General features: G+C 45.0%; 1 protein-coding gene across 4 annotated transcripts in view; it reads left to right on the top strand.

The window, feature by feature from the left end:
* The window catches only part of MYO9A (myosin IXA), a 134,980-nt gene that overhangs the window by 28,561 nt on the left and 83,312 nt on the right, over positions 1 to 23,107 (top strand). For 3 of the 4 annotated variants that reach the window (XM_025894841.2, XM_025894842.2, XM_025894843.2), the window contains exons 3-8: positions 2,802 to 2,864; positions 4,460 to 4,559; positions 7,163 to 7,219; positions 10,485 to 10,582; positions 12,539 to 12,665; positions 19,905 to 19,994. In XM_025894841.2, coding sequence (XP_025750626.1) covers positions 2,802 to 2,864; positions 4,460 to 4,559; positions 7,163 to 7,219; positions 10,485 to 10,582; positions 12,539 to 12,665; positions 19,905 to 19,994 — 535 coding nt within the window. The remainder of the gene's footprint in view (positions 1 to 2,801; positions 2,865 to 4,459; positions 4,560 to 7,162; positions 7,220 to 10,484; positions 10,583 to 12,538; positions 12,666 to 19,904; positions 19,995 to 23,107) is intronic. The other variant, XM_025894844.2, reaches the window with a different exon arrangement.

The following is a 23,107-nucleotide window of genomic DNA, read 5'->3' as shown; positions in this document are numbered from 1 at the left end:
GGCCCAGGTTGACCAGAGAAACTGTGGCTGCCCCCCCCATAGTAGGGGATGGAACCCCCTAAACCTGACTTTGACTTTAGCCCATAGCACAGGTCATCACCAAGGGACTGGAGCTGGCTCTAAACGAGCAGGGCTTTGTTAACTCTGCTTTTTGTCCAGGTTAATTAATGCAGTTGGAGAAATGCAGAGTAGAAGCAACATTCCAGGGGCTGTGTAATTCCTGCAGCTGGCTCAGAGATCTCTTGCTGGGACTTTGTTGGTATTTGAGAGAATTGCTGTTCAGTTTTTTTGTTATTTTCCAGCAGAACAGCAGCACACTGAGAGCTGCCATTAATTTTGCAGTGAGCTCGGGTTCTCCGTGTCCCTTCCTGCTGCTTTTGCATCCTACGTCAAATCTGATGTTCTTTTTTTCCCCCCCCCCCTTCTTTAATTCTGCTGCACAGTTCTTTTAAAACCTCATTTTTTAATACCTCCTGGAGCACAGGGGAACAGGAATCCAACAAATGCCTTAACTCTCTATTATCCTGGCACGATGTGGCAGCGCTGTGGTTGTGGCCTCTATTTATACTTGGGCAGAAAGGTGCCTGTAATGTTATATTGATACATTCTAGTTCATAAAATAAGGGAATTTTCCTCTCCTTTTTAAAAAATGGGCTGTCTTGGCCTTTGGTTGCACGGGGTGATGTGACTGTGCTCTGCTCTAAGCTTGCAGTGCCCTCCCAGTAAAAATAAAACATGTTTAAATAAAAATGTCAGCTCTTCCTGGCATACAAGGCCATGTTTTTTTTCCGTAGAAAGAAGATATTTTTAAAAACTTAGCCCAGATTTTAAGCACAACCCAAATCAATTATCACCCTGTGTTCTGCACATCATTTGCTTTGCTGATGAGGCTAATTTGCACCCCCAGATCAGAACTTTGCTCTCTTCAGAGGTCAGAAATAGCAGGGAACCAGTGCTTTCACCCTCCCTGGGCTGGGGTGTTTGGCATGGTGGGATTTGAGTATGAAATATATATATAAAAATATATATATATAAAAACATATATATAAACAGCCTCAGGTTTCAGTATTGTCACCCAGGAGATTCTCTGTTCTCTGTATTTTACACAAAATCATCCCCTTAGAACTCTCTTTTTTTTTACTCTTAGAGGTCGATCTGATGTAGTTCAGAATGGTAAATAAAAAGAAAACATTTGGAGACTTTAACTTTTTAAGACACAATTTGATTTTTCCTTTTTACCATCCTGTCCCAAGAGGGGATGGATGTTGTTCTTGGGACATGGATTCATTACAACCTTTGCACTAAGCAAGGAGCATTTGGCCAAAACAGCAGTAGAGGGGCATCTACAAAAAAAATAGATTGAAAAATCCATTAAAAAGAAAATCTAAAATAAAATTTAAAAATTTACAGATTTCCCTCTATTTAAAAACTGGTTTGGACCAGATGACCTCTAGAAGACCTTTCCCACCTAAATTGTTGCATGAGAGTGATTTTTGGGGGGGTTATCATGGCTGACAGGGGAAGGGATGAATGCTAAGGGGATGGATGTGGGGCAGGCTGTTGTCCAGCAGTGTCTGAGCTGTTATGCAGTGGGATCCCACCAGTGGGATCTGGGATGCTCCAATATGTTTCTCATTCCTCTGTTCCCTGACCCTGCAGTGAACTCGTGGTGTGGCTTGGGAAGGAAAAATTGGGGATGTAAGAAACCCCCCTACCTGTTGGTGAGGAATATCCACAAACTGTTCTCAGCTTCCCCACAGGAATAAACCTTTCAGCCAGAGGAATAACACAGCTCTGCTGTCTATCTGTCTTTGCTCCTCCTGTCCAGCAAGGCCATCCCATGGGGATTTGGATCTGCCACTTCCAGTGGCCTTTCCCAAAAGTTGCCTTAAGAATTTTCACAGAACCTCTGCAGCACATCCAAATGATTTCTATTTTATTTTTCAGTGGAAGGAAGGGCCAATTATTTTGATGTGAGTAATAAATAGGTCTGGCTGCCCCATTTATGCTGGGGCAGTGAGTGTAGAGGCACCTCCTTGTCCAACCATCCCAAGACTCCTTGGGTTTCCCGGTTCCTACGTGGCCCTTACTGTCGGTGCCACGTCACTGGGCATCTGTAGCTGGAAAAACACAGCTCCATCATCAAAGTGCCACTTAGAGCTTGGGGTTCTAAATCCCTGTCATTACTGGTTAGGGTTGTTTGGAAGAAAAAAACCTGGGGAGGCTTGGCTTAACTCGCCAGGCTTGAACGAAGGGTTTAATGTGCAAATCGAACGTGTTTGTTGGGGAGGCTCTCAGGAGAAAATGTAAACTGCAATAAGGAGCTTTCCCAATTGTTTATTTTGTTTGACTGCAGCCATGAGTTCAGAACTTGAATTTTTGTTGGGAAGTGGCTCTCCTGGACGAGGGAATGGCAATGCAGCTAAGTCACCTCTTGCAGAGCTTTGCAGGCAGATATTCCTCGTGTGCACAACTCCTGGGCTGTGAGCAGCTGGGCTGGGATGGAACAGGGATCTGAGCTCTTTCCTTGCCGTCAACATTTCTCCCTGCCCGGAGGCTGATGCATCTGAGCTCATGTTTTTCAGATCCAAGTTAGTGTTGGCTTCGTATCAAACCAAAAAAACCTCAAAAGCCAAACATAATATTGGGCTTGTTCTGCCGAGGAAGAAATTTATATAACTAAGTGAAGCAAGGCTGGAAGTTCTTTGTGTGGGTACCGAGGCTCAGCAGCCCTGGTGAAGCTGCCTTCGTTTCAGTTGAGTTTTGGGTCGAGGGATAACGGTTTTGTTTGTTCCTTGCAGAGCTTATGTGGAAAAATACCTCCTGGAGAAGTCCCGCCTGGTCTACCAGGAGCACAACGAGCGGTAGGTGCCTCTGTTTTGCCTACAGGGATGGGTTTGACTCCTGTCTGTGGCACAGATACTTTAAACCCCTGCTTGAGCAGGATTTCCACGCTCCTGACCCTGTGCTGCACAGAGAAATGATGCATCTTCTGTCTCTGTGTTTATGTTTTGTTGTTTAGGGAGAAATGTGCCACCCGGAGAAAGTAAACGCCATTATTTTATCAACAGCCTTTGATTTATCAGGGAATGGGTTGGGTGGGAAGGGACCATAAAGACCATCTTGTTCCTGCTGTGGGCAGAGAACCTTCCACCAGAATGTTGTCAGATTTTGTTTCTATTTTCACTGTCTTTCTGATTCGTGTCAGATGGGCTGTTACATCCCATGTGTTTTCTTGGGCAATTTGTGAGCTGTTTAATATCTAATTTGGGGGTGGGGGAAGATGCTGTTTTAGTTCTGTTTCACAGAGCCTTCAGAGGGGCCTCTAGAAAAAGCCAAAATTATATAGAATTGATGTGAATTGTTCTTTCCTAATTGCAACATATTATTTGTTGGATATTCCTCTCCTCTCTCAGTAATTAATACTCCAATTTTAAATAATTTTTCTCCTTCTTGTTGCCTTTCAACTCTTGGCACTTCTGTCTGTTTCCCCCTGGAGACAGATGTGTGAGAAGTTTTCTGGAATGCTCCAGGGCTGATCTGGGAGTTAAAGAGCATCTTCAGCCCTGACAAATGTCCTCTTGGGTGTTGCAAGATGATTAAACTCGGATCCTCTTGGAAAGCATCCAACATGAAAGCAAAGTTTTAATTTTAGAAAGAAATAGTGTTAATCTGTGGTGGGGTTGGCTGGAAGCAGAACAGCTGACTGTCCCTGGGGTGGGTTTAGCTTCAGGAATATTCAAGTATTTGGAGTGTTTGAGCAGCTGTAATAATTGAAGATTTTTCAGTTGTGTCTTATTGAAATGCAACTGCAGAGTTGTTACTTTTTTAGTGGTAATGAGGTCTTTAAAAACAGTAATTCCTGCACTGCAAGGAAATCTGTTGGGATTCTATAAAGGAGGATGGAGCCAGGTGGGGATGGTGCTCTGCTCCCAGGGAATAAGGGACAGGACGAGAAGAAAAGGCCTCAGGCTGTGCCAGGGGAGGTTCAGGTTGGACATCAGGAGGAATTTCTTCCTGGAAAGGGTGGTCTGGCATTGGAAGGGGCTGCCCAGGGAGGTGGTGGAGTCCCCACCCCTGGAGGTGTCCAAGGAATGACTGGATGTGGCACAGGGTGGACTCGGTGACCTTGGAGGTCTTTTCCAACCTCAGTGATCCTGGGATTCTGTCAAATACAACAACACATGGTTCTGAAGGAAAACGTGATAATCCCAGCTAGGAATTCTTTAAGCAGATTCTAGTGCAGTGGATGCCCTTGGATGGAAAAGAGGCATCTCATTCTCCATGACTTCATGGAATCCTTTCCATCCCCACACGGTGGGTACAGACCATCTCCATAGGGGGTCAGCTCTGAGGCTGGAAGCTGCAAACTCAGGTTCTGAGCTTTCCATGCCCTCCCTGCTTGGTGCTGCTGTTTATTTTCAGGTCTAACATGTTTTTTTTTCCTCTTTGTCCCCAGGAACTACCATGTCTTTTATTACCTCCTGGCAGGAGCAAGCGAGGAGGAGAGATCAGCATTTCACCTGAAGCAACCAGAGGAATATCATTACCTCAACCAGGTGGGAATTCTATACAGGAATACGATACAGGGCCTTGCCTTTTCTGCTGCTGACATTTAATGCTAATAAAGAAAAGAGGTGGAGTAGTAAAAATGGGTTTTCCTAATGCTTTACAGGAAGTCTCCCATCACTGGAAATAATTCCTCCTTGGCAATGTGAACACCTGGTAGTGTGGGGAAAATAATCAGTGTTTTCCCTCCCTGGGATATGTTAAATATATTGAGGTTTTAATTGCTGGAGGGAAGAACAGTAATAATTTCTCTGTTATCTGTGTGAATGTTGTTTCCTCATTAACATCTGTCTGCTGAGCAGGAGAAAAGGGGGAAATGTGGGACACTTGGATATAACACCTTGCATGAGGTAGTTCTAATCCTGTAGCTTCCTGGCTGGCTTTGAATTTAACAATTAATAGAAATCAAACCACAGCAACCATTGAAAATCCGGGAATTAAGAATGAATGAGGTGTTACCAACAGCCAAGTAAACTCAGCTTATATGATAATAACTTTATAATAAACTGATTGACTTCAGGTATTTAAGCAGTTGTCCACTGGTGCTTGTGGATAGGGACTTCAGAGAGGAAAAAAGGAGGAGGAATATGTGGGGGAGGAGTTAAGTCATCCACTGATTTTAACTGATTACAATTTTCTTGGCACTGAAACATGAGGAGCAGTGAAGAGTGATTTGACCCATAAGCTGGAGACAAACTTGGACCCACAGCTCAGCCCAAATGGCCTTTGGTCTTTCTAGAGGTATAATTTCACTCTGGAATAGGCTCCATTACCAGGGGCTTCTTAAAGATCTTTTTAAAGATCGATGCCAAAATCCACCGTCCCATTAACAACTCCCACCCTGGAGCGGCAGGGCTGGGAAATCTGCCCAAAGAGGGAGCACACCAAGAGCTGGAGGCTCTTTGCTGCATCTTGGAGCCTCAGGCACGTTGGAGAACGTGGTGTGGTCTCCAGCACCATCTGTGCTGCGATTTTGCAGCAGGAACGTGCCAAGATGGAATGTTTTGGCACATTCCCAGGCTTTGTTGGGCCATCCAGTCCTTTGGTGTTAGTGGAAAACATTGCTTTCAATTACAGCCCCCCTTTTTTTTTTTAATAGCAATTTAAGGGTGTTAATATTGAAAGTAAAATCAGAAATCTAATGGCATGTGGTATGTGGAAGCAGGGAAATGTTATAAATGACGGTGAAATGTTTCTTTTAATCTAAATGAAGGTTTGGTGGGACAAGTAGGCTGGGGAAGGATGCTGAGGTACCTCCAGTGGAGGAGGGCAGTGGAGTCTGGACTTCCCTGGACATGGTGACAGTCTGAGTTTTTAGTTTTTCAGGTTTTTTTTTTTAATAATTAGAGTGAGAAGACCATTTACCGCTGAGGACTGTGGGAAAATGGTGCCTTCAGATGTGGGCAGGGCATGGTTTCACATCCAGGCCATCTGACAGTGCAGGAGCAACTTTCCCCTGCCCTACAGGCAAAGGGGAAAAGGAAAATAAGGAGAGCAAAGGCAAAAGAGGTAGTGGAGAAATGGAAAAAGAAATTTGGGAATCATATCGGGGGGAAATTAGAAAATAAACCTTGAGCATTTCCAGTCACTTCTTAAATGTGTCCTGGAGAAGTTCCTGCCTTTTGAAAGGGAAAATAACCAGGAAATGAAATGTTTGACTGAAAAATAAATATTAATATTGAGAAACCATAACACTGAGCCCCTCAAGTCCAGGGGTGACTCAGGCCTTGAGTCAGGACTCTTTGTCTGCTCCCGGTTCCTCCGGGTGTGTTCTGACACAACGTGCACTTTGCATTGCAGATCACAAATAACCCAGTCAGGGATTGCACCAGACTCTGCTGCTCATCAGGCTGCTGGGCTGTAAGTGCAGGGAGCAGGTTGGAAATAAAGATTTAAATAGTTTTTTAGACACAAGTTGACTTTGACCATCGCCTGAGTTTGGGTGAGTTCTCCACCTCCCACCCCAGTGGCAGGTGTACCCACCTCTTTGTACTCTGCAACTCACTGAGTATTTTCTGTGCTGATTATTCACCTTTATCAGTTTCTAAATTAATGATTTGCAGGTTTAGATCCTTGTTTTCAGCTCCTCAGGAGCTCTGGGGCCAAGTTTCTCTCCCTCCTGGGACTGGTCACTGGTGTGCCTTGACTTCTCTCAGCTCCACCTCTGTATGATTGGAAAAAGACACAAATTCCTAAAAAGCTTTGGAATGTTCCTGGAAGAATCTCACTTTTGCAGCACTTACATGTGCCTGGAGCAGAGGTTGAGAGTAGAAACCAACCAAATCTGCTTTTCAGTGGGATTTTTCCATCAGTGGAAAATGCTTCAGGTAAAGCAAAGGTTTCTTCAACTCTGGAGAAAAAGAAAAGGTTTTCAAACCCATTGACCTTCTTGTGTGAGAGGGCAACACTGTGAGAAGGAATCAGCACCAGGAATGCAAAAGGATTATAAATCTTACCTGAAAAAAGTCCGAGGAAGCAACGATGAAACGATTCTTGTCCTCGGAGAGCCACCGTCGCTGCCCTGCTCAGGGAGCAGGTAGTGGGGGTTATTTGGGGTCTGGGCACTACTTAACCCGCTCTGCCTTGCTTTCAGATGACAAAGAAACCCCTCAGCCAGAGCTGGGATGATTATTGCTATGACTCTGAGCCGGTCAGTACCAGAACCCGCGTGTTGCTGCTCTCCCTGGGGGAGCAAAGCCAAACTGAGCTTAACCCATTAACTCCCCTCTGCCCCTGCAGTGCTGTTGCTTGTGATGGTCCAGTTGGTTTTCTCCATCGCCCTTTTTGGGTTCCTTCCATCTGGAAAGCTGCTTCAGCAGCTGGGGATGGTCAGCTCTTCACAGTCATCTTAGTTTTATGGACTAAGGGGGTTTTATTCCTTCTTGATAATAAGATGGGATGATTTATGGGAACTGTGAATGTGGCAGCAACGTGAAAATTGAAATTCCTTTCTGACAAAACAGCAGATCAGCCTCTTGCAGCCCCAGGAGAAGCATCAGTTCGTGCTGGTTGTAGTGGTGTATCCGCTCTCCAGCTTCCAGGGGAAAAAAAACAAACCAAAAACACCCCCCAACCATCTGTGAGAAAATCAAATCCTGATATTGTTCAGAGTGCAAAACAGTTTGTTCTCCTGAGATACTTCTGCTGACATGATCATCCTTTCCACATGGATCACCCCAAAAAGGGCAATGGGGAAGCTTCTCCCCCTTCAGCTGGTGATGTGCTTTGGAGTCTGTGTGGCCTGTGGTGCTCCCTGGGCTCTGTCCTGCATGTGGGAGCATGTTTGGGATCAGCTGCCTGTGGTTCCTGCTCATTTTGCCGTGTGCTTGATGGTTGCCAAGCTCTTGCTGATGCATCTGGAAGAGTAAGGGGTGATGTGTGAAAGAGCTGGGCTTCACCTGGGCTAAATAAGTGTCTTAATAGCCAAGATTTCCTTGCAAAATCCTTAGTGGAGGGGGAGGGAAAGGGGATCTAACCCTCCCAATATTAAAAATATGGGATATTGGATTGGCATCCTTAATCCATCAGCATCCTTGGGGGTCCTGGAGGAGCAGGGAGTGCTGAGTAGATGCTGTTCTATATGCACTTTATGAGTTGCAAAGCCCGTGGTTGCTTTAGGAATGGGTTGGGACAATTTCCTGGAGGAATTACGATTAAAGCAACCCCAAACCCACATGTTGTTACAATTTGACTGTTTAGCTGTTTAGGATCGTTTTATTTGGGATCATTTGCTCTGATATTCCTAGGAAATAACATCTTTGCTTCAGCTGATGAGTCATTCTCAAGCCTACCCCAGACCTCTCCCCACCTCCATGGATTCAACCCACTGCAGGCGGGTGGTTTATAAAGCAACTCTATTTTATCCTCTTTAAACTTTCCATGGAAATCCATGGATTGCTTCGATGTGACGATGGGAAGCAGGGGACCCCCTTGTACTGGGAACCTATTTGGTCTGTGGGGATGGACTTGTCTGCTCGAATCTCAAGGAACCTCCTCTTGTCTGTAATTATCATCCCCTTCTCATCCATCAGGAAGCGGCGCTGGGCCGGAACGCTGCGGAGAGCATCCGCTCTTAGGGAGAGAATTTGCTAAAAGCCTTTCCATGCGGATTAATGAGTCGGGCAATTGTTATGTAAATCATTAATTAAATTGCCTTCGGGCAGAGATTGTGCCACTTCTGAGCTGTCCCTGGGGTTTGCTGTGGACTCGTGACTTCATTTTGGAGGAAGGGTGCCAGCGAATGGAAACAGCTCCTGGAATGTGCAGTGCCACCAGAAGCACCCCTCAGTGTCTCTATAAAACGCTTTCAAAAGGCCTGATTTGCAGGATTTGTGGGTTTGTTGTTGTCCTGCCCACTCCAGGTGCCACCAGAACGGGGGTGGAAACACCCCCAAGTTGTCCTCAGCATCAGGGCAGGTGCTGAGGAAGCCAAGGTTGGAGTTCAGGAGGGACAACTCCCTGTCCCCAAGTTTTGTGGTGTCAATAACCACGCTGGTGATGCTCCACAGTGTGGGTGTCTTTGTGTTCCTTTGGACACACACAGCTCTTAAAAAATGGGAATTTTCAACCTTCTCCTAATAAAAGGTGAAAAAGTCCCTTTTCTGAGGAGTATTTCCTAACTCAGGCATGTTCTTTTCTCCTTAAATTTCAGCCCCTGTGCGTGGCTTTAAGTGGTTTTCCTGTTCAACAGCTCCAAATTCCCTTTGTCTGTGGAGCATTAACTTGTCCCTGGGGACAATTGATTCCAAATTGTCAATTTTCTTGTCCAGTTGCTCTTCTCTGGCTTTTAGTTGAGGGGACGGTGCAGTTGTGGGGGAATCTCCTCTTTTGTAATAAATATTTTAAAAATGTAAATAACACAATATGTAATAATATTATTATTTAAATACAAACCCAATATAAATAAAGATTTTAAATAAAGATTTCCTCCTTAAATGGTAGCTCTGGCTGTAATGATGCTGATACAGTTGTGAGGCTTTATATGCTGCAAGACACAGAACTGATACCATAAAATAACCTCATTCTCTATATTCCATATTTATGGTTTATTTTCTGGGCTATAAGTGAGTCCAAGTGTCTTCCCAAGTGTTCACATAACCTGTTTATTCCAGAATTTCCAAATTATTTGTGCAGATTTTTGCTTGGGTGATATATGTGATTTACAGGAAAAGGATCAAAATAAAATATGCAGATTCAGGTTTTTAATTAATTGAAAGCTAAAATTTTTATTTTTATTATTTCAGTAGATTTTTAATAGAATTTTTTAGAATTTCTGGAATTTTTATAGAATTTATTTATCCCTGGATTAACTTGCAGAAAGTCTCTATATAAGTGTTAGTAAAATATTCCAGGCATTATCTGAAAAAACTAAACTGTTCAGACACATGAGGAGCCTCCACGAAGTATAAAATATCTTGGATTTCAAATTCTCCCAGTGCCTGCATTTTTAGATAACTTCCCTGGAATTAGAATAAAGTTAGTGAAAAAACATATTTAAAACTTTCCCACGCAGGGTTTAATTCACTGATAAGTGACATGAAATTACGTGGATTTTTTTCTAAACTGAATTTTTCCTCTTTAGTTATAGGAATTTTTAATGGAGCAGGACTTCTTATGGAAGAAACTGCCTGTAAATGGGAAACAAATTTCACCTAGTTGTTAATTCAGAGCCCTTTTGTGTGTGAGTTGTCCCAAACTGCCGAGCGACTCGTCTTGTGTTAAAGCTGGGAAATAAGGATGTATCTCCAGGAGAAATTAGCCCCAAATGTAATTCTTCCAGTCCCAGCTTGGAAATGTTGCTGACCAAAGGCTTGGAGATCACACAGGGATGTTTCTGGAGCGCTGACTTGGCCACCTGGACGTGCCCTGAGTTAATTTCTCCTGGTGCTCACTCCTTGTGTTGTTGGAATTTCCAGGATTGCTTCTCCGTGGAAGGGGAGGACTTGAAGCACGACTTTGAGCGGTTACAGCTGGCCATGGAGATGGTGGGATTCCTGCCGAAGACACGCAGACAGTGAGTTCATTTTCCATGATATTAGTTGAGGTCACCTCCCTCCATAATGGCCTGACTCGAGTGAACGTGACCCTTGGGAAGGAGCTGTGAGTCACTGGAACGATGTTCTCCAGAGAAGCTGTGGCTGCCCCATCCCTGCAAGTGTCCAAGGGCAGGCTGGACAGGACTTGGAGCAACCTGGGCTAGTGGAAGGTGTCCCTGCCCGTGGCAGGGGGTGGAATGAGTTGAGTTTAAGGTCCCTTCCAATCCAAACTGTTCCGTGATCCCGTGATCGTTACCGTAGTTAACAATTCTCCTCATGCAAATGGAGCGTTGGCAGAACTTGACATCTTCAAGTATTTTTCAACTGTTCATGAATAGTCATGGCTTACTCTGCATGTCATGAATCCAGATCCTGGTTTAATCAGAAATCCTGATTATCACTCCTCAAACTTAACCCTTTGCATGCAGTTGCACCTCTGTACACTCATTTTCCCTCCTAAATTCACTGGAAGTACTGGTTGGAAAACTGGACTTTTTACTTAGATTGCAGTACAGCACCTTCCACCAACTGCAAGGATTTCTATGAGAGTCATCTTCAGCCAAACCCACAAGATAATTCCTCTCATGTTGAGTAGGTTGGGATAAATTTGACATTAAAAAATTGCCACAAAGACATTTTCACCCAACCGACAATTTTCAGCAGCTCATCCTGTATCCCCCACTTGTAACAAATCAATTCTGAAATTAAAACTGCTTTTTCTCTATCTGTCCCACACACATGGATAAACCCAGGAATACAAACTTCCAGTGTGAGCAGCTTCTTTTATCAGGTTTCAGCGACAAGGTTTGTTGAGGGTGCAGTGAGGGGGTTTAATTGCCAGAGTAAAGCAATCACTCTGTGTGAGGACTGAGCAGAGTTGGATGGTACAGTAAATTCACACTTTTGATTTACTGTGCAATGATTTTTCCTTGTGTTTCTCCTGGTGAATTTTGCTTGTCAAAAATAAAGCCAATTCTTCACTATACCAGCAAATTTATTTTGCTCAGGGTTGTACAACTGTAACACTAATAAGGAACCACCATCAGCTGAGCTTAGAAAGGACAGTTTAAATATTACTATACTTTTATAAGTAGCTTTTTTTATACCATAGCACAGGGTTTCACCAATGTGGAAACAGAGAAATTTTGATAATTGCACCCCTGTAATTTGCAATAGGGAATCAGTACCTCTGGTCTGGAGAAAAGGAAGGACTGGCTTGGAGTGGTGTTGTCCAAGCTGGTGGCATGGCTGGGAATCACATTTGGGTTAGTCATTTTTAAATCCCCAGAGAGGGTAGGAATAGGGACAGGCAGGGTTTATAGCTGAAGTCAGCCATGACTCAGAAGTTGGACTCCATGATCTTTTCGTGTCCCTTTGAACTCAGGATATTCCTATTTTTCTGGAGGTGGATACAACTTAAAAATGACCAAATTGCCCCCCAAACTGGAAAATTGGTTGGATAAATTTACTTTTCTCTGTCTCAGTTGCTTATATATTATAAAAGCCTGTTATTTTTGCCTGTTTTGTGTAGGCTTCCTACGTTGGCCTAGATGGGAGAAGGACAAATGTGTGCCAGGGGACTAAGGAGGGTCTCCTGCCTGGCCAAGCCCACTCTCCCCCTTCATTTAGGCAATTGCATGATATATATTTCATCTGGATATTAAGATCACTCGAGGATCTCTGTTTTTCTTACAACGTGGGGGTCATTTTGTAACCACGGCTTTGACGTGTTCAGTGATTTTCAAGGAAGCCTCAGCAGTGCAAGTTTGGTACTTGACTGAGTGAAAACCTTTTTGACATGAGTTGAGTTGGACACGTTGGATTGAAAATTAGAAGAAGGAACCAAATAGGAAGATGACCCTTGGAGATTTTTTTTAATTTGCTTTATGAAAAAAACCAGCTGAGTGCAAATGAATTCTCTGTGTTTCCTGTAGGATTTTCTCTCTCCTGTCGGCGATCCTGCACCTGGGGAACATCCGCTACAAAAAGAAGACCTACAGGGATGACTCCATTGATATTTGTAACCCTGAAATCCTTCCTGTTGTGTCAGAGCTGCTGGAGGTAAGGCTTGGCTTTTCCTCCTGCTATGTTCCCACCTGATGAACCACTTGTGGTTTATACCAGAATTTATTTCCCGTTTCCCTGCAGAGTAAGTTCTCCTGTGTTACCTCTTGTTCGTGTTTGCCAGTGGAAAGTTAGAAAGAGATTTTGGTGAGCTTTTTACTGCAGGTTTTTTGCCCCTACTCTTCAACTTTGGGTTTCATTGACTGAAAATCCTGCTTGTGTGGTTAAATAGGAAAGATTGCAAAGCAGGTCTGGGTGGGAAGCAAAGCTGCTGTTTCAACACAGCAGTTCCATCAGTGGCCAACCATCCAAGTGCCCTGATGCTCCTCAGGTCTGCTTCAAACCTGTCTGAGAAGCTGGAGCTGTTGTAAGACCATGTAAGACTCAACTCTCAGGCACATGGTGTGCCTGGGGATGGTCCTTTGCAGGGGTAAGAACTGGACTCAATGATCCTTGTGTGTCCCTTCCAACTCAGCATATTCTGGGATTCAGCCCCTCCTGACGTGGGCAGAGGTGGCCAAAAGCTCTCTTTGCTCTCACTTCTCTTGAAGTGCTTTAAACCACTTGTAACTGAAATGTTACTCTTGTAGTTGGTTATAACAACAGTTCTCTTTATCCTTTTGTACTCCCTGGATGGTCTGGAAGGTTAATTTGTACTGATTTTATGAGAAGCATCTGAAGGTGACTCCTCATTTTGTGGACACCTGATGCTCTGCCCATTCCTTCCATTAAATAATTGTGTTGTCTCCTGACCTAAAGAACTTGGGAATTGGTTGTCAGGGATTTTCATAGCACTTCATTAATGCCTTGAATTAAAGTCTGGGGATGAGCAGCTGGATGCTCTTTGTGTCTTGGCCTTAGAGATGCCAGAAATACACAGAAGGAAAATATAAGTTGGGAGGAGAATGTTGTTGATTTTACCCTGTAAAAGTGGCCAAGTGAGTTAAGTAATTGTTTTTTAAAAAAGCTTTGGATAAGAGAGTGACTTAGAGATCTGAAAGAGTTCCATTCCAGGCTTTGGGTCTTTGCCCTGACTTTACAAACAAACTCTTCTGCAACATCTCCACCCTGTGAGGTACCGGTGTGTTCTTTACTCATGAACATGTGAAATGATGCATCAGATGAGCCACATAAATCCAAGGGTGGCTTGATGCCATGGTCTGAAACCAGGTAGTGTCAACAACATGGAAAAATAAATTAATGAATTAATATTTTTCATCATTTTGAAAAAAAAAAAACAAACACTACTAGATTCTGGTGTAGCTGAGCAAAGTGATGGATTTCTGTTCATCTTGATGATCCCTTTGCAAGTTAAATGGCCACACAGAACATAAAATGCTTGTTAATTAATCAGGGCAGTGCAGATCTCGGGGGTGATCTGGTGAAATACATGGCTGGATTTGGGGAAGTAGTGTTGCTTGTCCTAAAATTTGCATTATATGGTAATTTATCCCTGGTACTGGAGACTCTGGCTGCCTCCAAGTGTAAACTTTTCAACAGACCCACTGAAATCAAGGAAATAACCCCATTTTCTGAATTGATTTCTTTTCTGAAATGGCAGATTTTTTTCAGATCTGAAAAGCTGTCGTTGCTTATTCAGATTTGACCAAAAGGGAGAACCAAAGAGTTCAAAGAGATGAAACACCATTACAAAGATCATCCATCCCACTTTACTCAGGAGCTGGCTGCTTACAACTCTCCACATTCAGTGTAGTGAATTCTTCTCAGCCAGACACCAAAAATACTGGTTGAAACATTTGACACTTTGTATTTTGTCTCATTTGGGCAATTACTTTTATTACTTTTTTTTTTTTTGTGGTCACTGCGCAGAGAACGCTTTTGCTTTTCCCATTGTTACTAAAACTTATGAATTGGCTTGAAAAAGTTGTTAATCCCCTCCCTAGGTCTTGGCATTGCTTGCTAAGACTGGAAAATCATCACAGAATGGAAATAATATGAGCTGACAAAGAGTTGGGCTTCCCTTCCTGCAGCCACCGGGTGCCTGGTGGGACGGTCTGGAGCAAAGCAAAGTGATGGGAGAAATCCCCTCTTCTGTGATCCGATACTTCCCTGTTTTGGGAAAAGTTTTGGGTTAGTTTTTATGCTCAAAAGGCTCGTGGGATTTGTTCAGTCAAGGATTTGACATGGAAAAGAGAAGGAAAAAGTCCACCTGGACTTGGTGGAAGGGCTCAGAGGAGCAGGAGCTGGGTTGGCCAAGCACGGCTCCGATGGAGTGTTGGCCTTCACGTGCCGGAAGGGAACCAACAGCCTGGCTGAAATGAGACATCTGGGCAAAACTAAGGTGTTTTCCCTCTCCAAAGGGAAGTTTGGCCCAAATTCTGTGAGCTGGGTTTGCGTTGGAACCTCCAAGGACGACTGGGGGAGTTTCCCTCCTGCACCAGCTAATGCACCACCACTGCACAGCCATCTTCCCTTTGGATAATAGGATTTGTGTCCTTATAAAATGAAGCAATACAGAGATTTTCTGAAGGAATCTGGGAGGAGATGATGACCTGCACTGGATTTGCATTTTCTTAGATACCAACACCCCATCCAACATGTTTTTGCTTTATTAAACCATCCAGCCCAGCATTTGTTGAAGCAGCAAACTGCAATATAGGATTTTGGCCAGACTCTGCAGATCATTGTTTCATTTACAGTAAACCCCTGATTCCATTTTTTTGTCAGGAATAGACATAGCCTGTGGATTATGTGATGCTTTTGGCAGGTTTTTCACGGCCTTTGTTTAAACTCTGCTGAAATGCCGTGCCGGGGAGTGATGTCAAGGCTGCCTGATGGATCCAGCAGACGTGGGGTCCTGTGCAAGCGCTGCAAATATCCCTGCAGAAATCCTGGAGGGTTGGGGAAAACCGGGCAAAGCTTTTGTACTTCTGGGGGAAAATCTTGGAAAGGCTCATCTGTGGGTTTATCAGCAAAAACAATCTCTTAGAAATTATCTGGTTGAACTTAAGAGAGACTTTTTTTTTGCCATTAGAAGAGCAAGAACATTTTAATTCTTGTAGGTTTACTAATAGAGGAAATTATTTCCATTGGAGAAGGAGGTAAGTTCTGTCTGTGCTCAATGGAGCAGTTTTATGTTCAGTTTGTAGGTTTAGTAGCCATCCCTGGTGCAAAGAAAGGTAAATATAAGTTATCAAGTGCCCTCAATTAACTTTGCCAGATCTCCCTGTGCATCGAGGCCATTTGTGTTTGGCCTCCACGGGAGATTTATGTGCTCAAGTTCTTCTTCTACTAAAAAATCATCTTCAGCTTCCCAGAGGGATCCCACAAGTGTTCTGCTCCTCATGTGATAAACATCTTGGAAAGTAATTGGGGAGGTGAGGGGATTATGAGGCAGACAGTGCTTGAATCCAGCTTTTTCTTCTGGATCTGTTTTCTGGACAGAGTTTTGTGGAATCACGGAATGATTTGGGTTGGAAGGGACCTCCAAAGTTCATCTGGTCCAAACCCCTGCACTGAGCAGGGACATCTTCATCTTCATCAGATGTTTTGAGCCAGAACTTGACTCAGAAAACTTCATAGAATTGTGGAATATTCTCTGTTGGAAGGGACCCACAGAGACCATCGAATCCAACTCCTGGTCCTGCACAGACACCCCAACAATCCCACCCGGTGCCTGAGAGTGTTGTCAAACACTCCTTGAGCTCTGTCAGCCTTGGTGCTGTGCCCACTGCCCTGGGGAGCCTGTTCAGTGCCCGACCACCCTCTGGGGGAAGAACCTTTTCCTCATATCCAGCCTAAACCTCCCCAGACACAGCTCCAGCCATTCCCTCAGGTCCTTTCTAACTCTCTGGTTATTTGAAAGAAAGTCTGAGGAAAAGATCCAGCTCTTTTCCAAGAAGAACTGATAGAAATCTGAATGTATTTGCTGTTACTCCACCCCAGGCAGCTTTTGAACAAGCCCTGAGCCCTGTAATCCCTCTCTCAAATATGGGAGGAGAGACAAAACCTGATGTTTTCTTGCTGTCCAGTTGGAAAGGGTTCATTTTCCTTCAGCTGCTCTAAGATAACAGCCCAGCAGTGCTGGAGAAGCAATCCCTGCCTGCTCTGGCTCCAGCCCAGCCCTTGCCTGGCGGCTCCCGCCGTGCTCCGCCGGCGTTCACAGCCGGTCATCCTTCCCTGGGTTGTGGAGCTCTGCCCATCCGGCCCTTGGCGCTGGTTCCACTCACATGTGGCACTGAAGTCTTAATTACAGGGACAAAATGGAGATTTAAGACATAAACTCCTCCAGGACATGTTTGAGAGGGAGAGCAGGACATGCCCTTCAGCACCAGAAAGCAAAGATCCACAGGACGTGACCTAGGAGTGGAACTTCCTAGACAAAAAGAGCTCCTCTGCTCTGATGGGATTTATCCCTATTTCAGTGGGTCACACCTACTGGAGGAGGAAGTGTTGGGTGTAGGCGATGGGGAAGCTGGACCAGGTGTCCTTAGTTGTTGGGTTTATCTTTGGAAAACTCCTGTGGCTCCTCCTTGGCATCAGGAGCTGAGTACCTTCGCACTGTGACCCTCAGTGACAATCAGGCTGGTTTGNGTGGCACTGAAGTCTTAATTACAGGGACAAAATGGAGATTTAAGACATAAACTCCTCCAGGTCATGTTTGAGAGGGAGAGCAGGACATGCCCTTCAGCACCAGAAAGCAAAGATCCACAGGACGAGACCTAGGAGTGGAACTTCCAAGGCAAAAAGTGAAGCAGTAAGGGATGTTCTCAGCTTTGCTCCTCTGCTCTGATGGGATTTATCCCTATTTCAGTGGGTCACACCTACTGGAGGAGGAAGTGTTGGGTGTAGGCAATGGGGAAGCTGCACCAGGTGTCCTTAGTTGTTGGGTTTATCTTTGGAAAACTCCTGTGGCTCCTCCTTGGCATCAGGAGCCGAGTACCTTCACACTGTGACCCTCAGTGACAATCAGGCTGGTTTGACTGTGCCCTGGCTGTTGGTGCTCTGAGGCAATGAAGGAATGGAGATCAAGCTCCACTGGGTGGTAATCCCAGGCAGAGACACAGGGAGGGGCAGGGATTACATTCCCATCCTTGCCAAGTGTGTTTCTCTATGAGAGGGTGGTTCAATGCGATCCCTCCAGGCCAGGAGATGAAGGATCCACATCCACAGGTCTCATCCGTCCTGAAAGCTGAGAAGGAAACCAGGCTGGACATGAGCTGGGGATGGTGAGGTATGGTGTGGGTAGTTGTTTAAAATCCCTGTGTTTGCTGACAAATCCGAGACTTGGAAGCATTTATGCTGTTTAGGGATATTTCATTGGACTGTTTTGATTAGGAACCATCTGACAGCCCTCTGTCTTGGTGCCTGGGATAATTAAGTTGAGCCAGCTGTGGGTTTGCACGGCCCTGAAGTGGGATTAGGGATGGTTGAGACTCACTTGCTCCAAGCTACGCAGTTGAGGGAGAGCAGCCGATGGTCCTGTGGTCACAACCTGCTGGAAAAGTGTCCACACTTCGCCCCCAGAGATGAAAACTAAAAAATCACGGATTTTGGTGGATGCAGAGGAACCGAAAACAAATGTGAAATCTTGCTGTGGATTTCTGGATGAACCAGGGGATTATGTTTTTCCCCACTTGATTTTAAAGGGTCAAATCAGATGGTGGGAGCTGGGGGCTCCAGAGTTGTCCTGGGCACTCATGAGATGAACCTCGAGGCATTGATTTCCAATGACATAAAAACCTTGCTGGGTGACATCATGTACAGGTGGCTTGATGTCTTCTGCTTTCCACAGCCACAAGCTCTTGTTAGTTGGTGCTTCAGGAAAAGTCAGTTCTATAGGAATGCCCTGGAGTTTCTCAGGGAGAGTCCCAGGATGGTATTTTTAGTAGAAATAGATTTTTGTACAGAACAACATCATTGTTGTGATGGTTTGTGGGATTCCTGGAGTTTCCCTGGCTCCTTTGCATTTCCTCTTCACACTAATTCCTCTTCATACTAATTCAGGCTCTGAAGCCTATGGGGCATATGTGGCCTATCAGGTATGTGGGGTCTCTGGAGCCTATGGGGCCTATAAGGCCTGTGGGGCTTATGGGGTCTATGTGTCCTGTGGGGTTTATGGGGCCTAATTCCTGGATTAAACCAATAAGTCAAAGTACATCCAATCAGAGAATTGTTTCAGTTGGAAAAGACCTCTGAGCCCATTGAGTCCAACTGTTAAACCACGAAGTTTCCCATTTTCATAAATTGTTTCCCTGCAATAAAAATGTGGCCTTGGATGGCCTCAGGAATGTGGATTTTGGCCTTCCCCAGAGATCTTCTGAACATCTCTGGGGTCTGCATGCAGTCCTTCAGGGAGGAGAGACTTCTGTGCAACTTCTCATCTCTGTATCAACCCATATCCACGAGTTCTGGGCTCCAAGATTTTCACCCAGAAGAACAATTTCTTTTTTGTGGTGGAAATTTAGCAAAGATCAGTCAAGACCCCAAGTATTCAGGTCTAACTGATGTATCCTGGCAGAGAGGGCACCTGCTGAGTTCCTCCAGGGCATGTCAAAATAAGAGGAGTTGGAAACTGGCTGGAAAAGAGGCCTTTTCCCAAAAATTGCAGGTACCACTTCATTTGTGGGCACCATTGACCTGTTGACTGAAGCGTCTGTTCACACAACTGAGTTTTGTTCTGCAAACCAATTCCTGTGAGAGCTGACTGGGGATTGTCACCTCACCAGGGAGCTTTAGGGAGTAAATCTCAAGTGCTTTTCCAAAGGTTTCTTCCTCCTAATTCCTCTCCATGCTGAAAAGCACCAAAAAAACCCCTGAATACACTTGGATATCTCTTAAACTGATGACACTGTTTGGCTGATTAGAGAATAATTTGTGTGACTTCATCTTGACAGTGCTAGAAAGTGAACTTTTTTACCAACAAAAAGTGTGGGAGGGAGGAGCTGCATCAGGAAGGAAGGAAACCCATGGGAAATGCTGGAAATGCAGGAAATCAGGTTTCTTTGGACACTGTGATGTCTGGTTTCTAATACTGAGTCGGCTCCTCCCTATGGCTGCCTTGTTCTTATCCATTGACCTTAACTCTGCCAAGGGCTGCCAAGTGTTTTCATTATTTGTTTTTAATTCCATCTGTAAATTTTGAATTTGAAAACCTTTACACAGAATTTTGATTTTTTTTTTTAACTTGAAACACTGTTCTCTTTTTTTAAAAAAACTGAATTTTAAAATAAATGATTCCTGAAACAATCCTTAACATCAGTATTTTTGTTTTAGGTGAAGGAAGAGATGCTGTTTGAGGCCCTGGTGACCAGGAAGACTGTGACAGTGGGGGAGAAGCTGATCTTGCCATACAAACTAGCAGAGGTCAGTACGTGATGTTTATTCTTAAAAAGGCAACTCTGGGGATGATTTTCAGTGCTTGAAGTTGTACACTCGGAGTTTCTTTCAGCTTTTATTTATTTAGGTCAAAATAACGTGGGAGAAACTAATGGGGATGAATTTAGAAAAGGATTGGCTTCCCTTCTGTGCTGTTCCTGGAAGATTTGCACTTTATTCTGATGGGTCTGAAGTGGTTTAGTGACTTGTGGCTGTGTAAGAGTTCTCCAAAGCACAGTTGGGTGTTGCTGAGTGTCTCTGATTAATCTCCACATGTCATTCCTTGACTGTGGCACCGATTCATCCCACAGCAGAGGGGGGATCCAAGACCCCCTGGACATTTTTCCTGGGTTCCAAAGCCTACATTAGTGCTGGTTCCTGTGTGGCAGGAGCAGGGGTCTCTATAGGAGACTCCCATTAGCTTTCCCTCAGACCCCTCACAGCCTGTGTCCTTCTGTGGGGCTTTGGAGCAGCCACAACTCCACCAGCTGCTCCCAGACTCGAGGGTCTTATGTGTGATCAAAATGGGATTTTCAGGAATTTTGACTTACTCACAGAAACACCTCTTTTTCCTTTTACAACCCCCAAAATACATAAGTTCTGTTCTGCTGAGCTCCTTGTTTTGCCTCTCCTGTTCTTCTATCCCCCAGTTTAAGGACACTGAGCACTCGCCATGCTCAGTCCTTCCCTTCCCCCTTAATTGTAGCTTCATGTAAGAATTTGCAACATCTTGAGTAGTGCCTGGGAGAGCAGCCTGGTGTGCTGCAAAGAACTCAACACATGGTGTGTTTGTCAGGGGTCAGCTGGAGATATTTTGTCTCCTTTTTACAGGAAAAAAAAAAGTATCTTTTCTCCCCTTTTGAGATTGTGTGTTTCAGCTCAGCAACTGTTACCAGCTTTTATCTTTAAAAGTTAAGTGTTGCCTTTGTGCAAGGCTTGAATCTCCCCTAACAAAGGGCACACAGAGGCTCTGGCAGTGTCTTTGTGATGGATATTTAGTGGATGTGGTGTTCCTACCTTTTTTCCTGCATCTTGGGCACAGACTTAAAAAAAAAATGGCTAGAAAAGTTTAGAACTTTATAACTACCCTTCTGCTGGAGGTTACTTAGAGTCATAGAATGGCCTGGGTTCGAAGGGACCTTAAAGATGATCTCATTCCACCCCCTGCCATGGGCAGGGACACCTTCCACTAACCCAGGTTGCTCCAAGCCCCGTCCAAACTTCCAGGGATGGGGCAGCCACAGCTTCTCTGGCCAACTTGTGCCAGGGCCTCCCCACCCTCACAGCCAACAATTCCTTCCCAACATCCCATCTAACCCTGCCCTCTGGCAGTGGGAAGCCATTCCCCCTTGTTCTGTTCCCCCTGACCATTGTCAATAGTCTCTCTCCATCCCGTCAGCTACTTCAGGTACTGGAAGGCCACAATTAGGTCACCCCAGAGCCTTCTCTTCTCCAGGCTGAACAATCCCAATTCTCTCAGCCTTTCCTCATGGCAGAGCTGCTCCATCCCTCTGATCATCTTGGTGCCTCCTCTGGACTCTCTCCAGCAGCTCCACCTCCTTGTGCTGTTGTTCCCCAGAGCTGGAGGCAGCTCTGCAGGGGGGGTCTCACCTGAGGGGGCAGAGGGGCAGAATCCCCCCTCCCCTGCTGCCCAACAGCTGTTTTGGATTGAAACAGCTGGAAACAGTCTTACCTTGCTGCTCTTTCAGTTGAGATCAAAGAACCCTCTTGAGACTGAAAATGAGTTTCTCAACTGCTTCCCAAAATGTTGCTGGTGATGTCACTGCTCACAAATCTCATGTGTTCACTTAGAGAGGTTTGTCACCAGTATCCAGTCAAAGAAATGAAAGATGGGGTGTGTTGTGGTGGGGGAGGACAGAGAAGCACCAGGCTCCCTTGGGAAATGTTGATGGAATCTCTCTGATGAAATCATTTTGTAAGAAGCTGCGAATTGTGTTGAAAGATGGGCACCACCCCTGCTTTGTGTTCACCTCCTTCCAACATCAGCATCCTGATCACATTTTAGCCCCCAGTGACCTCACTTTAGAGCAGGTTCACCACTGACCTGCTCATGCTCCACAGAGCAGAATTTGAGTTGCTCTGACTGGAGCCTCCCCATGATAAGAGGCCTCTCCTGGTCTTCCTCTGGCTCAGGGAGTAGGAGAGGGGACTTAAATTCAGGTCTGTCTCAGTCAGGAAGGAAGAGTGGGATTCATTTGGCATTTTGGGACTTTACAAAGACTATTGATGTCTGATAATCCCCACTCATGACTCATTGGGCTGTTGGCAACCAATGGGATGGTTATTCCTCCTGTGTGTTTAACAAAAGAGCTTTAGAGTTGGCTCAAAGGGATGGAGGGATTGTGGTTTTGAGGGTTTTCAGACATGACTGTCCCACCACAACCTCTGTACCTCATAGGCAGCTGCTTTTCCTGGTGTATCGAGCTGCTGCTTTATTTTGCAGCTGCTGGAGGGTTTTTTCACAGCTTGATGCACTGAAAATTTCAGGGGAGTTTGTCTGGAAAAGACTGTGTTGCAGTGGCTCTCAAAAAAAGGGTTGTAAAAGTGTCACTTGGACATGTCCTTGCTTGTTTACACCATCAAGAAGAGCACGTTGGATCTACTGATCTTCAGGTGGTAGAGAGATGGTGGCTGCCCCATCCCTGCAAGTGTCCAAGGCCAGGTTGGATGGGGCTTGGAGCAACCTGGGATAGTGGAAGGTGTCCCTGCCCATAGCAGGGGGTGGAATGAGATGAGCTTTAAGGTCCCTCCTAACTCACACCAGCCTGAAATTCCATGTAAAAAGCCTTGAAGCCTTGGGTTTGAGATGGGTTTTGAGCTTTGATGAGTTTCCTCCCTGCATCTGCTCCACACCAGTGTTTCACTTTCTGTGCTGGGCACAGGGGCTGAGGTTTGCTGACCCCTTTCCTCAGGACTGGAGTACACGTGGACGACAAGTCCAAGTAGAAATGCTTCCCGTGGAATGGTTAATGTGAGTGTGGTCATTCCATGATCCCAGCCTGGCCCCTGAGTCATTTGCACCCTCAGGGTCCTCCTGTCACAATTGTCACCCCCTTCTTGGTAGTGTTGAATGGGCAGAG

The sequence above is a fragment of the Manacus vitellinus genome, unplaced genomic scaffold (genome assembly GCF_001715985.3).
Source record: "Manacus vitellinus isolate BGI_N305 unplaced genomic scaffold, ASM171598v3 scaffold_16_pilon, whole genome shotgun sequence".
Taxonomy (NCBI): Eukaryota; Metazoa; Chordata; class Aves; order Passeriformes; family Pipridae; genus Manacus; species Manacus vitellinus.
The sequence above is the reverse complement of the archived record's forward strand: the minus strand, read 5'-3'. Positions and strand labels throughout refer to the sequence as shown.